Source organism: Colius striatus, chromosome 1 (assembly GCF_028858725.1).
Source record: "Colius striatus isolate bColStr4 chromosome 1, bColStr4.1.hap1, whole genome shotgun sequence".
In the NCBI taxonomy this organism is placed as follows: domain Eukaryota; kingdom Metazoa; phylum Chordata; class Aves; order Coliiformes; family Coliidae; genus Colius; species Colius striatus.
In genome coordinates, this window is record NC_084759.1 from 59,250,075 (window position 1) to 59,262,677 (window position 12,603).

General features: G+C 40.7%; 1 protein-coding gene across 1 annotated transcript in view; it reads right to left on the minus strand.

Moving 5' to 3' along the window:
- Nucleotides 1–223: 223 nt before the first annotated feature.
- The window catches only part of COL4A1 (collagen type IV alpha 1 chain), a 125,601-nt gene continuing 113,221 nt past the window's right edge, over nucleotides 224–12,603 (minus strand). Inside the window, exons 46-52 of the mRNA XM_061996616.1 lie at nucleotides 12,446–12,574; nucleotides 10,923–11,021; nucleotides 10,561–10,773; nucleotides 8,982–9,159; nucleotides 4,634–4,748; nucleotides 3,437–3,609; nucleotides 224–1,748 (exon numbers count right to left, since the gene is read on the minus strand). Coding sequence (XP_061852600.1) covers nucleotides 1,667–1,748; nucleotides 3,437–3,609; nucleotides 4,634–4,748; nucleotides 8,982–9,159; nucleotides 10,561–10,773; nucleotides 10,923–11,021; nucleotides 12,446–12,574 — 989 coding nt within the window. The 3' untranslated portion in view covers nucleotides 224–1,666. The remainder of the gene's footprint in view (nucleotides 1,749–3,436; nucleotides 3,610–4,633; nucleotides 4,749–8,981; nucleotides 9,160–10,560; nucleotides 10,774–10,922; nucleotides 11,022–12,445; nucleotides 12,575–12,603) is intronic.

Sequence of the window (12,603 nt, forward strand, 5' to 3'; positions counted from 1 at the left end):
CATCTGAGCAAACTGCATCTGAGCTGATGCAGTTCAGCAGTTTTGTAACACTTAGTTCACATCAAACATGTTTCAGTCACAGACGCGTAACCTGTGTTTTGTCTGTCAGTACCAGCTCTTAGAAAGCAACAAGGGAGGTGTCCATGCAGCGTCCTGCTTTCTCCTTTTGAAGATGCTTTGTACATCTAAAAGATGTGCAAAACAAAAATGATCTAGGATTGCATCAAGCTTGTGCATTTATTGGTGGCTTATTAAAAGTTAATTCATTGCTGTAAATGAATGCTAGTAACAAATTAGTAAAAACTTTGTCTTTCCTTCCGGGTTTTTTTTTTTACACAAATAGTTTTATTACAAACTTGAATTCTTAAGAAATACACATGTAAGAAATTACACAAAGGCCTTGGCATTTTCAAAAATCTTTTGGTATGTGCATGGTAATAGTCTATAAACACTTTTGGACACAGATGTGCTCAAACAATGGTATCATTGCATAGAAATCCTTTAGAAATATTTCTGAGGCCACTTGGAAGAAGTCTTTTTGGCACAATATTAACAAAATTAAGGCCTTATACTTTTCAAAATCAAGTCATTCAGTGTGTGAGTAGTGTTTAAAACCCTGAAAAATATTAAATACAGAATAAAGACTATAAGCTCAAAGCGGAATTTACTATAATAAACACAAATAGCTATTATTCCCAGGTTCAGTCTCTGCAACTTCAGCATTGAAATGGCCTATGTAAAATGAACATTTCACATCATATTTTTTGGCATTTAACATCTAATTCATGACACTGAAAAGAAGAAAACTTTTGTAAGCTTCTTTTTGAAATGATAAACTCAGAGCTTGATTTGCCTAATGGTTGATATCTATATAAATTACTAAAATATTTATATATATATTTCTTCTCGACCATTGCTGCATCATTCTTTATTCCACAGGAAAGTTTGTTCTACTGCATAAAGAAGCTGCATAGTACCAACATAGCAGAAATACTTAGTTGCCTACTTGGGAAACCAATTTGGCAATCTCTTCCAGATGTAGCCCCATTGAAACCAATAGCACTAAAGACTACAAACAGAAGCAGAGGTTTGCAGGATGGCACACTATGTTGTGAAAAGATGGTTACGTGTCGCTTAACCACAGTCTGTAATCCCAAAACTCTTTTTTTACATTAGTATTGCTTTGTACAGGAACAATAAGTACATACCCAAGAGTCTGGGATTTTGAGACGCCTAGATAACGGTAACAACAAACTTATCTGGGGAAGAAAAATGAATCTAAATATATAATACAAGAATGAGAGAGGGGAGTCAAACAGTATAAGGCAGAACTGCATACCTCCTAGCACCTTTGCATTTTTTTTTTCTGGATAAATGCCGACTTTTTATTCTATCAGTGCATTGCATTTATATAAAAAATACATATCTTTTGATCAAAAGTGCCATTTGGCATGTCAACATTTGAAGCTTATCTTTGTTGTCTCTTTTCTTCTTCAGCAAGGACAGGGCCAGTAAAGCAGTGTGTGTTAGTTATGCAAGTTCCTAAAAGGCACTTTACTGTTTTCATATTGGACAACAATGAGGTACATATGATATATGTCTAGGCTTCATTGCTGTTAAACGAATAGCACCATATTGTGTGAAATTAGTTGAAATTCAAAAGTCATTATGTTTTTCTCATACAGACTTGACAACGGCTAACATTTGAGCGCAGATCCCCTGCTTTCAAAGTTGAGGGAGTCGGTTTCCTGTTCAAAAGAAAGAGATGAAAAGACCCATTAACAACTGTCGATACAGTCAGTTTACAGGTTTATAATTGACAATAGAAACTTTGCATGCAGCCAAGTGCTGAATCAAGGAGGTGTCCCTAAGTTCTCCAACAGAGATCCACTTTCAGTTTTGCTCACAAACTATTTCAGTTTTGCTCACAAACTATTTCAAGACTAGTGTTAAACATTGTCCACTTCCAGTTACTTCAGAATTCAGTTCTGTCACGACGCTGGACATTTTCTCAAGCAGGGGACACCACCTGTTTAATCAGCGGTTTGAAAACGTTCTGGAACTTGGGTAGTAAAAAATAATTAGGCAAAGACACTGAAGACATTTGACTGTTCATGAGTCTATGCTAATTCTTGTGACTTTACAGAAAAATGAAAAGCCAGTAAAGCAAATGATGTGATGTCACACAGAAAGAAGAACCAAAATCTTTAGTCTCTAACCTATCACAAGAAGCTACTCTTAGCAACTGGAACTAAAGCATTTTCTGACAAAAGTGTGCTTACATTTAATGCTTTTCTTTTAAAAGTATTTTGGGGTTATAGGAAACTGAATTATGACAGTAGGACAGGTCCCATGACCTGGGATTATTTGTTATTTATTACTATGAATAAATTTGAGATACAGCCTGTAGCCAGAAAAGGGTATGAAGTTGACAGGTCTCTGGATAGGACTCAATGAATATAAACAACTGTAGTGCTGACTCCTCTAAATTTTCCTCTGACCAGCTTTCTTTTTTTCATAGGGAGCCAGGCTCTTTCAGTAGTAGCTTTTCCAGTTGAAGAGATTATCACAGGCCCAGTGCCCAATTCTTCTGCCTGCTCAGTTGACAACTAATTCATAGACAGTTGAAACTGGCTAAACAACCTGCTTCATCTTAACTGAGACAGGCTAAGGAGCATTCACAGGTCTGGAAGAGATGGGGAGTACCAGGAGGAGCAGTCTGGACTGCAACAAAAGAGGATGCTTGCCTGTACCTCAAAGGAATGTCTGCTAATCAGGTAAGCTATGCAGGCCTGGGCACTGGTTGATATGCTAACACATTAATAAAATTCATAGAGAACACATTAGATTGTGTTGAAAAATACTTATGTGCAGAACAGCAGAACAAAGCCTACTACCACTTCATTCCTGGAATGAGAACCTCAGCGGGACTGAAGAAATGCCTAAGGCTCTTACCTTCGGCTGCATTTTATTCAGAGATACTTCCTCCAACATTAGGAAAAGGTAAATAATTGTTCAGCTCACTTAGTTCAACACCTGCACTAATTTCAAGTGGTTCTATTATGTGTTAATATCCACTAGGGGGAATGTTATATTCTAATTTAATTTCAATCTGTATGTCAGCCTGTCCCAGTTACGACTCAGTGAATACAATCCAACACGATGGAAATGCAAACATTGTTAGATTATTCTGAAAAGCAAAATACTAGGTACAAGTGACACATTGTAAACACTAAGGGAAGATACATTCATTAATTCCCTCAAAAGCTATTATAATATTTTTTCTTTTTGTTACAAAACTCAGTAACTGCAAATACTAACTGAGCTGGGGCACAGCCAACACCTGAACCGTGCATTAGATTCAAACAATACTTCTCTTATTCAGTGACAACGGTTGACTGAGTCTCAAATACTGATAAATAAATCATGAACTTACTTGAACATCTCATTCCTCTCTATAGTGGCAAGCCAGAAGCTGTAAGCATTTGCATAATAATTGCAGGTGCCCCGGCCATGGCATTCAATGAAAGGAGCGCTGCGGAACTCCTCCAGGCAGGAACCAGGAGACGCCAGGGCCTGGCCAGAGCCCTCTGCACCAGCACTGGTGTGCTACAAAAATACAAAAGCATCAGTCAGTGGGGGAGTGGACTCTTTGCCTCTTCTGCTGCAATACCTATTAAGTATTTCCTCACATGCCTCTCCTTATTCTCCATTGTATCTGGCTACTGTTTTGTCCCACAACTCAAGGAGGAACAAGAAGGCGGAGCTGAAGGGCTCCAGAGGTGGTATTGAGTTCTCTTGCTAACAGCAGCACAACACATCAGCAATACCAACTTCTGGGCAGCTGTACGCACAGAAACCCTTCAGGACTAACAACTATCTCTGCACTAGGCACAGGCCAGGGCCAGCTCTCCAGCGCTGATGACATACAGGTTGGTACAGTTTATATCTGAAGAGCTTAACCCAATTCCTGCCCCACATCACAGTGCCCTCTCTCCCACTGCCCAATGCTGACACCTCTGGATCCACGCCATTCTTCAGACCATGTCCAGACCTTGTCTGGAAGAACGGCTGTTGATATAGGCTGTGAGAATGACAGGAAGCATACTAACAACTAATCGCTATGGAGGACTACAGAGTGGCTCTTTCAGGCTGCTCCATGGCCTTATTTATTTTACTCTCGTATATACAGCAGAACAAACTGGATAAAAGGTCAAAAATGCCCTTTAAAAACTGAAAAGGGCTCATTCATTAAAAAAAATGGGAAGAGGACAGGCATTGATATGCTACCATTCTAGGAAGCTAAAGCAACACGGTTGTAGAAGGACAATGGAAAATTGTGGTTCTTTCCTCATCTATTCAGCATTTGGATCCTCCAGTTTCGATCACAGGGAGCAAGCTGTGTGCATTTCCCCAGAAGTGAACAGTGAACTAAACCTGCAGTGAACTAACCACTATTGCATTACTCCCATTTAGCAATTAGCCAGAATCTTTGTAAAGTCATGAGAAAAGACAGAGGTCCTAAGACCTGAAGTGACATAGGCACATATCAACTTTCCCAGAGTAGGAGTGTAGATCAAAGGACTGAAACAAATGATTTTCTCAACCCAGAGTATTCCCCAAGTGCACTTACCATGACAAAGGAGTAACCAATCCAAAGTGAACTCCAGCCTTCAGGACACGGTGGTATTTGAATTGTTTGACTGTGAACAGCTATTACCATAGCAGGAGCTTCACATACAGAGCATCTAGAAAGACCAAGACACGAATGAGCTACATGCACTTCAATACTTATTTTTTCAGAAGTTAATTACTTTAAGGAATATTGAGTTAGAAAATGTTGTCACCATAAAAACAAATGAAAATAAAAACGTTTCATCTAGAAAAACAATGGTTTATTCCCTATTTTTTTTTTGTCTTATTTACTTAGGGGCAGTTTAACTATTAAGTCTTAGTCCTATTAGACTTCCTATGAGCAAAGAACAAGAGACTTCTCAATACTTAAATGTATTTGTCTTTTGTAATGTAGTTTCTAAAGGCACTCAGTGTCATGAACATGAGAGGAAGATAGCCAAACATTGTAACTCTGCAAGCATCACCTAAAAGTGGTCTTCTGTGATCAGAGACAAGTAAAGATCCTAAATATAGCCCCGAGTGACTTACAAAGAGAAAGCCATCTCTCTGGAAAATGTCTTACAAAGGTAATCAGTGCTAGTTTAATCTAACACAGGCTCTTTCCCATTAGTTTCCCCTTTATTTGCATTTGAGGTCTTCATTTGCACTAAAGGATTTCTAGTGAAGTAACTTGAACAATGAACTTGAAAGCAACTCTTCAGAAAGCAATGCAGCACCAGTTCTTTTCCTTAAGCTAAATTCATTGTGTCTCAGAACTGCCAAATGACTGAATAATCCAATGATCAATCATGCCCTCATAGGAGAAGCATAAAAAAACATGACAGAAATTTCACTGTGGGAGCTGGTGATAAGGAATTTGGTAGATACACTCCATTTTTTTTGTACAACTCCCAAACCGGCTACTGCAGTTGGCAATAACGAAAATGATTCAAAACAGATGCTTAGAACTAAACGGTCTGATTCCTACTATCAGAGCAGTGAAAAGAACCAAGTGCAAAAGAGATTAAGGTGGATTCTGGAAAATGCACAGAAGCAAAAGAATTCAGAATGAAAGCCTTCTATTTCTGACATGTGAAGACTGCTTTCATACCTCCTGCCTTCATCTTTAGCACAGAAGCAAGGTAGTTATTTTAAGAAACACATCAATGAAAGCACAAGTTAACAGAAGAATGTAAAGTTGCCTCTATTCTTGGAGCTCTGCTTTACTTCAAGAGATTTCTGGTATTTCAGTGGAAGGCCTTACATGAAAAGAAGCCTCATGACCCAAGGCAGCAGGTGACACTTGTGCACCTTTTCAACTTTTGGACAGGGAGAATTGTTGGTTTAAAAGGCTCAACTAATAAAATAAAATGCAAGAATAATCTTCTCAGATTCCTTGCTGGTTTAACAGTTGTGTATTACAACTATTCCCCTATCTGCTATGGCTAAAAGGAGAAAAAATCATATATACATGTATGCACACATATACATAGATATATACACAAACATACACATTTTTATGCTGCAAAATCTGCTCTCTCTGCATAAGGCAAAATGTTGGTGAGTACTTCCTTGAGAAAAAATTTCAAAAGTGATTAGTAAAGGTTATTTTGGGTACTTGATAGGGGATGGCATAAAAGGAATATGAATTTCAGAGGCTGATCATTTGAATTTTTCTGAAAGCCAAGTCCATTTCATTTGCATCCAATGAACAACCAAAAAAGCAGGACCAACCAAAACTATAGCATCTTTGGAGAATCTTGCCCCCAATCTGCCCACTCATTTTCAAGGCACACCAGTTTCTGTGGCAGTAAACGAAAAAAAGAGCACAGAATACAATTGCAGATACAAAATGGATTCTGTTATGCAAAATATATATCAAATGATCAGCAAGATCTCATACAGCTTAAAAGAAATTATAGGAATCACAGTAATGCCCTTGTCAGATTCACAGAATAATTTAGGTTAGAAAAAATCTTTAAAATCATTGAGTCCAACTGTTAACCCAGCACTGCCACCTCCATCACTAAACCATGTCCTTCAGCACTTCCTCTCTGTGTCTTTTGAATATCTCCAGGGATGGTGACTCCACCACCTCTGTGGGCAGCAGGTGCCAATGCTTGACAACCGTTTCAGTGAAGAAATTTTTCCTAATCTCCAATCTAAACCTCCCCTGTCACAACTTGAGGCTTTTTTCTCTTGTCCTATCACTTGTTACTTGGGAGAAGAGACCAACCTCCACCTCAATACAACCTCCTTTCAGGTAGCTGTAGAGAGTGATCAACCTCCTCTTCTCCTGGCTAAACAGCCCCAGCTCCCTCAGCCACTCCTCATCAGACTTTATCTCTAGACCCTTCACCAGCTTCATTGCCTGTCTCTGGACATGCTCCAGCACCTCAATGTCCTTCTTGTAGTGAGGAGCCCAGTACTGAGCACAGTATTCAAGGTGCAGCCTCATCAGTGCTGACTACAGAGGAACAATTACTTCCTTGGTCCTGCTGGCCAAGATACAAGCCAGGATGCCATTGGCCTTCTTGGCCACCTGGGCACACTGCTGGCTCATGTTCAGTCGGCTGTCAATAAACATCCCCAGGTCCTTTTCCTGTGGGCAGCTTTCCAGCCACTCTGTCCCAAGCCTATAGTATGGGGTTGTTGTGGCCCAAGTGTAGGACCTGGCACTTGGCTTTGTTGAACTTCATGTGACTGGCCTCGGCCCATCGCTCCAGCCTGTCCAGGTCCCTCTGAAGAGCCTTCCTGCACTCAAGCAGATCTACGCACCCACTCAGCTACATTTCATCTGCAAACTTACTGAGGGTGCACTCAATCCTGTCATCCAGACCACTGATAAAGGTATAAAACAGAACTGGCTCCAACATCGAGCCCTGGGAAACACCAGTTGCCAACCTGACTTAACTCCAGCCACAATCACTCCTTGGGCTCAGCCATCCAGTTAGTTCTTCATCCAGCAGATAATACATCCATCCAAAACATAGGCAGTCAGTTTCTTCAGGAGAATGGTGGGGGAAGCTGTGTCAAATGCTTTATTAAAGTCAAGGTAAACAACAGCCACAGCCTTCCCCATATCCGCTAAGTGAGCCACCATTTCACAAAAGGAGATCAGGTTAGTCAAGCAGGACCTGCCTTTCATAAACCCATACAGACTGGGCATGACCACCTGGTTGTCCCATGTGTGCTACATAATGACACTCAAAATGATCTGCTTTCTAACCTTCCCTGGCACCAAGGTCAGACTGACAGGCCTGTAGTTCCCCAGTTCCCCAGATCCTCTTTCCAGCCCTTCTTGTAGATGGGGGTCACATCTGCCATCCTCCAGTCCGCTGGAACCTCCCCAGTGAGCCAGGACTGCTGCTAGATGATGGAGAGTGGCTCAGTGAGCACTTCCACCAGCTCACTCAGCATCCTCGGGTGGATTACATCTGGCCCCACCAACTTGTCTGCGTCTAACTGGTGTAGTAGGTCAATAACCATTTCTCCTTGGACTATGGGAGCTTCATTCTGCTCCCCATCCCTGTCCTCCAGCTCAGGAGGCTGAGTGCCCTAAGAACAACTGGTCTTACCATTAAGGACTGAGGCAAACAAATGCACTGAGTACCTCAGCTTTTTCCTCATCCTTTGTCACATATCTAACAACAGTACAGTTCACTACACTCTTGCTCACACCTCTGCCTTCGGCACTGGGCATATTATGACAGGTTAGTTTTTGCTAGTAGCCTTAAAATGTAAAATGGACCAAAAGCTCAACATCTTGGATTGATGCAGAATGGTTATGTCTCCTGTAAGGGCCACACTTTATGCCAGATGACAATCCTGATTTATTAAAAAGAGATGATTGATTTTGCAACTGTTTCTTTTAACTCAGACAATAACAGCTGTATTCAAGCAGTATGTCTAAAACAATGGAAGAAGCCTGGCAGTTTACTATATGATAAATAGTGCTATCATTTTCAAACAAAAGGAAGCTTAGCCTTAAAAAGCTTCTGGCTATGGCTTGTCAAAAAACGAAGAATTGTTTTGGACAAGAATTTTGAATGAATTTAAAACTTTTTCACCTTCAAAGTACATTATAGCTTTTGTAAAACATCATTTCAAAGGAAAGCTTTTCATTTCAGTGAGACTCAAAATAGACTACTGTATTTGTTTGGGTTTCCCCCAAAATGGATTTCTTTTTGATCAAAGTCTAAAACTGAAAACATGCACACTTTGAAACATTTCATCAAACAAACTCAAACTTTAAAGACAGGAAATAAAAACTGTCAGTCTAAAAACATTTTCCCCCACACAAAAAAAATAAAGTAGCTTATGCACTTTTCACAGGCTCCTTCAGTTTAGAAACACTGATGCTGTACCTGCTGATGAATGGTCTGATGTTATCCCCGGTGATAGGAGCCATACTCATCGGCATGGGTTCAGGAGTGGACAGCCAGTAGGAATAGTCATTCCTTGACGCAAAGTTACAAACGTTGTTGATGTTGCAGAACAAGAAAGGCATGGTACTAAATTTACGAAGACAGCTTCCTGCCGTGCCTGAAATGTTAATTGGAAGGTTACTTGTTAAATCTTTTTTCTTAAACCATTGCTAACTGCCAAACAAGTATTTCCAGGAGCAGCTCAAAAGCAGAAGACACTTGTTGTGAAGGGCCTAGTTCTCTCAGAGAAAGTGACTTCTCTTAGCTCCACAAGGAAAGGAACAGGGCAAGACAAGGAGTAGCCTAGGCTTGACTGTAGAATTATGGAGAAACTTCAGTTGGAATAGATCTAGAGGTCATCTATCCTAACACCCTGTCAGATCAGGTTGCTTGGGTTCATGAACAGTTCAGTTTTGAGTAATTCTAAAGACAGAGATTCATATTTGTGTCCATTGCTGCTTCTGTAATGAGCCCCAATGAGAAGAGTTTGGCTTTATTACCTTCCCTCCGGACAGCTGTAGACAGCAATAAAGGCCTCCTCCCAAATTTCTGTTAAGGCCAAGCAAACCCAGTTCCAGCAGCTTGTCCAGATCACACTAGCCATCTTAGTAGCTGGCTGTTCTATTCACTGTGGTATGTCAACATCGTCTTTGTTCTGGAAGGTCCAAATCTGGGCACAATACACCAGATGTGGTCTGATAACTGCCAAATAGAGGTGAAGAATCACTTCCCTCCATCTGCTGGTTGCACTTTTCGCAATACAGCCTCGTAGGCTGCACAGTGAAGAAAAGGGTAGTTTTTGCAAGGGCACACTGCTAACTCATGTTCACTGTTGCTCACCAGGACTCTCAGGTCCTTTTCTGCACAGGAGCTCTTTGCAGCAGTCTCTACTGCCGCTACTGGAAATAGCAGCCAATTTCTAGTCTGTTCCATTGGGTGAGGTTTTTTTTATTCTAGGTGTAGCCCTTTGCACTTGCCTTTACTGACTCTCAAACCTTTTCTCCAGCTTGGTTAGGTCTCTCTGAATGGCAGCTGTGTCCACCATGGAATTAACTGTTCCTCCCAATCTGGCACTACCCACAAACTTGCTGAGAGTGCACTCTTTCCCATCACCCAAGTCATCAATAAATTCATTAAACAAGATTGGCCCAGTACTAATTCCTGAGGTATGTCACTAATCAACAACTACTCACACTTTGTACATCTGATCACATCCCTCTGTGTCTGAATGGACCTATCAATTTTCCACTCACCTTACCATCTACTTAGCCAGCCCATATCTCACTAATTTGACTACAAAGATACCATGGCTGACCATGTTAAAGGCTTTGGTAAAGACTTTCCTAAATAAACTGTTTCTACTATACACTAAATCATTACTTGTACCAACCTAGAAGGCATAATAAAGTACCAGCTAGCCAAGAATAACTACAGAAGTGCTTCAATATAGCTCTACAAATGACAGAAGCATTTGTTTTGTAATGGACTCAAACTGAATTCTAATTTGGTCTGTACTCACCCAGATCTTGCCCATGTGCTCTTTCATTGCCTTGTACATAAAGCAAGGAGTAGCCGTGGTAAATCAGCCTTGTTCCAAATGGACATGATGGTTCTTCAGTAGTTTGACTGTGTCTGGTAACAAGGAAGCCATGAGCAACAGACGGTGACCCTGGTGGGCCCATAGCACCAGGCAAACCTTCAGGGCCAGGTGGACCAGGGAATCCTCTGGGCCCTACAATACAGAGAGTCTCCTTTTATTTCTACAGACAGCAGTACTCCGTCTACATAAGTAAAGAGGTGAAATTAGATATATTCACACCTGATCTCCTATGTTATTTTTCTACTAAAATAATCAAATCTTCGAATAATTCATGGGCTTACCTGGGGGACCATAAGGACCAACTTCTCCTTTTTGCCCAGGTTTACCATCAAACCCTGGACTACCAGGTGGTCCAGGTACACCTGAAGGCCCTGTCACCCCTGTTGAAAAACAATGAATAGTTATTACTGGATATTACTTCATGTTATTTCTGACTTTTTGGCTTTTAATACAGTACAGCACAGGCACATGTCAGCATAAACCAAACTTATGCAGACTCAGTGCATCAGGAGCACAAATGTGGGTTCCTGCAGCTAAAGTGATTACAGTAGAGAAGAACAGCAAAGTAAGCAGGTGTGCTTCTAAAAGACCTGGAATTCACCTGGAATATGGAAAGGAAGAGCAGCAATCTCTTTCCTCTCTGCTTGTCACATGACTCAATCAAAAAAGATCATAAAAAAAGTAGGGTCATGAACAGTAGGAAAATCAACATTCTCTTAGCTTCTTCCCAAACAAGATTTCAGACCTATATTATGTCTTTCCTTTATCAGTTTCTATAGATGATTTTGAGTCCTACATAAACTCAGGAACTCTGGCTTTGGGAAAAAGAAGTTAATGCCATCAGCACCACAGCTGTTTCCTAACAGACAGCATTTGTAGAGTTGTAACCCCATCTTTAAGAGCAAACTTTCATGTTCTATCAAACAGATAGAAGATATAAATTATGAGGGTGGTGAGGCACTAGAATAGGTTGCCCAGAGATGCTGGGAGGCCATTATCCCTAGCAATGTTCAAGGCCTGGCTGGATGGAGCTTTAAGCAGCCTCACGTAGCTGAAGGTGGCATGGGAGTTGGAACTAGACAACCTTTAAGTATCCTTCCAACCCATATTACTTTATGATTCTATTCCACCATAACTCCCCATCATCTTCTCATAAAACAATCATCAACAAAGCCTTCCCTTAGAATCTTAACACCTTAAAAACACCTCTGAAGTCTCACTCTCCATGTCCTGTCATTCTGAAGGACAAGTGTCCTTCTGTCAGCATTTGTCTTACCCCTAGCTCCATTCTTGTATTCCATAATGTATTTAAATATTGCAGTTCACCCGTTCTTTAAAAAAAAATGTAATGTCTGGACCAAGAGATAAAATCTAGGACTACAGAACAAGCTTCCTCAGGAAGCAGTTTCCTCTCCAAGATCAAAGTGTTTTTTCCCATGCTTGCTTCCTTCCAGAGACACACAGTAATTAAGTTTGGATTCAACACGAAAGACGGAAGACACCTTAACAAATACATTCTGTAGAGAGGACGAGTAGTGTGTTGCAAGTCATTACGCTTGTTGCTGATCTCAGATACTGATGTGATGACTGCAGAGTGAGAGTCTATTAAAAAAACACCAGGAAGGCGTTTCTGGGATTACTTTGAATGAGCTTCAGAAAGGACTCTCTTCCTCATTGCTGACACAATTTAAGTGGCTTATAAAAAGCTGGATAATATACCAAAAATATTTTCATGTCTAGCCTACCATTCATTTATTTTTACATTACTTAAAACATATTTCTATGGCAAGTTAAAATCTCTCACCTTGCTGTCCTTTGGGACCTGGAAGTCCTGGGAACCCTTTGAGACCAACTGGTCCTACAGGGCCAGGTAAGCCTGGATCTCCTTTAATGAGTTGAAAAGGACCTGGTGGGCCTGGTGGGCCTTGTAAGCCTGCCAAAGGTAACCGAGGAAATCAGCAC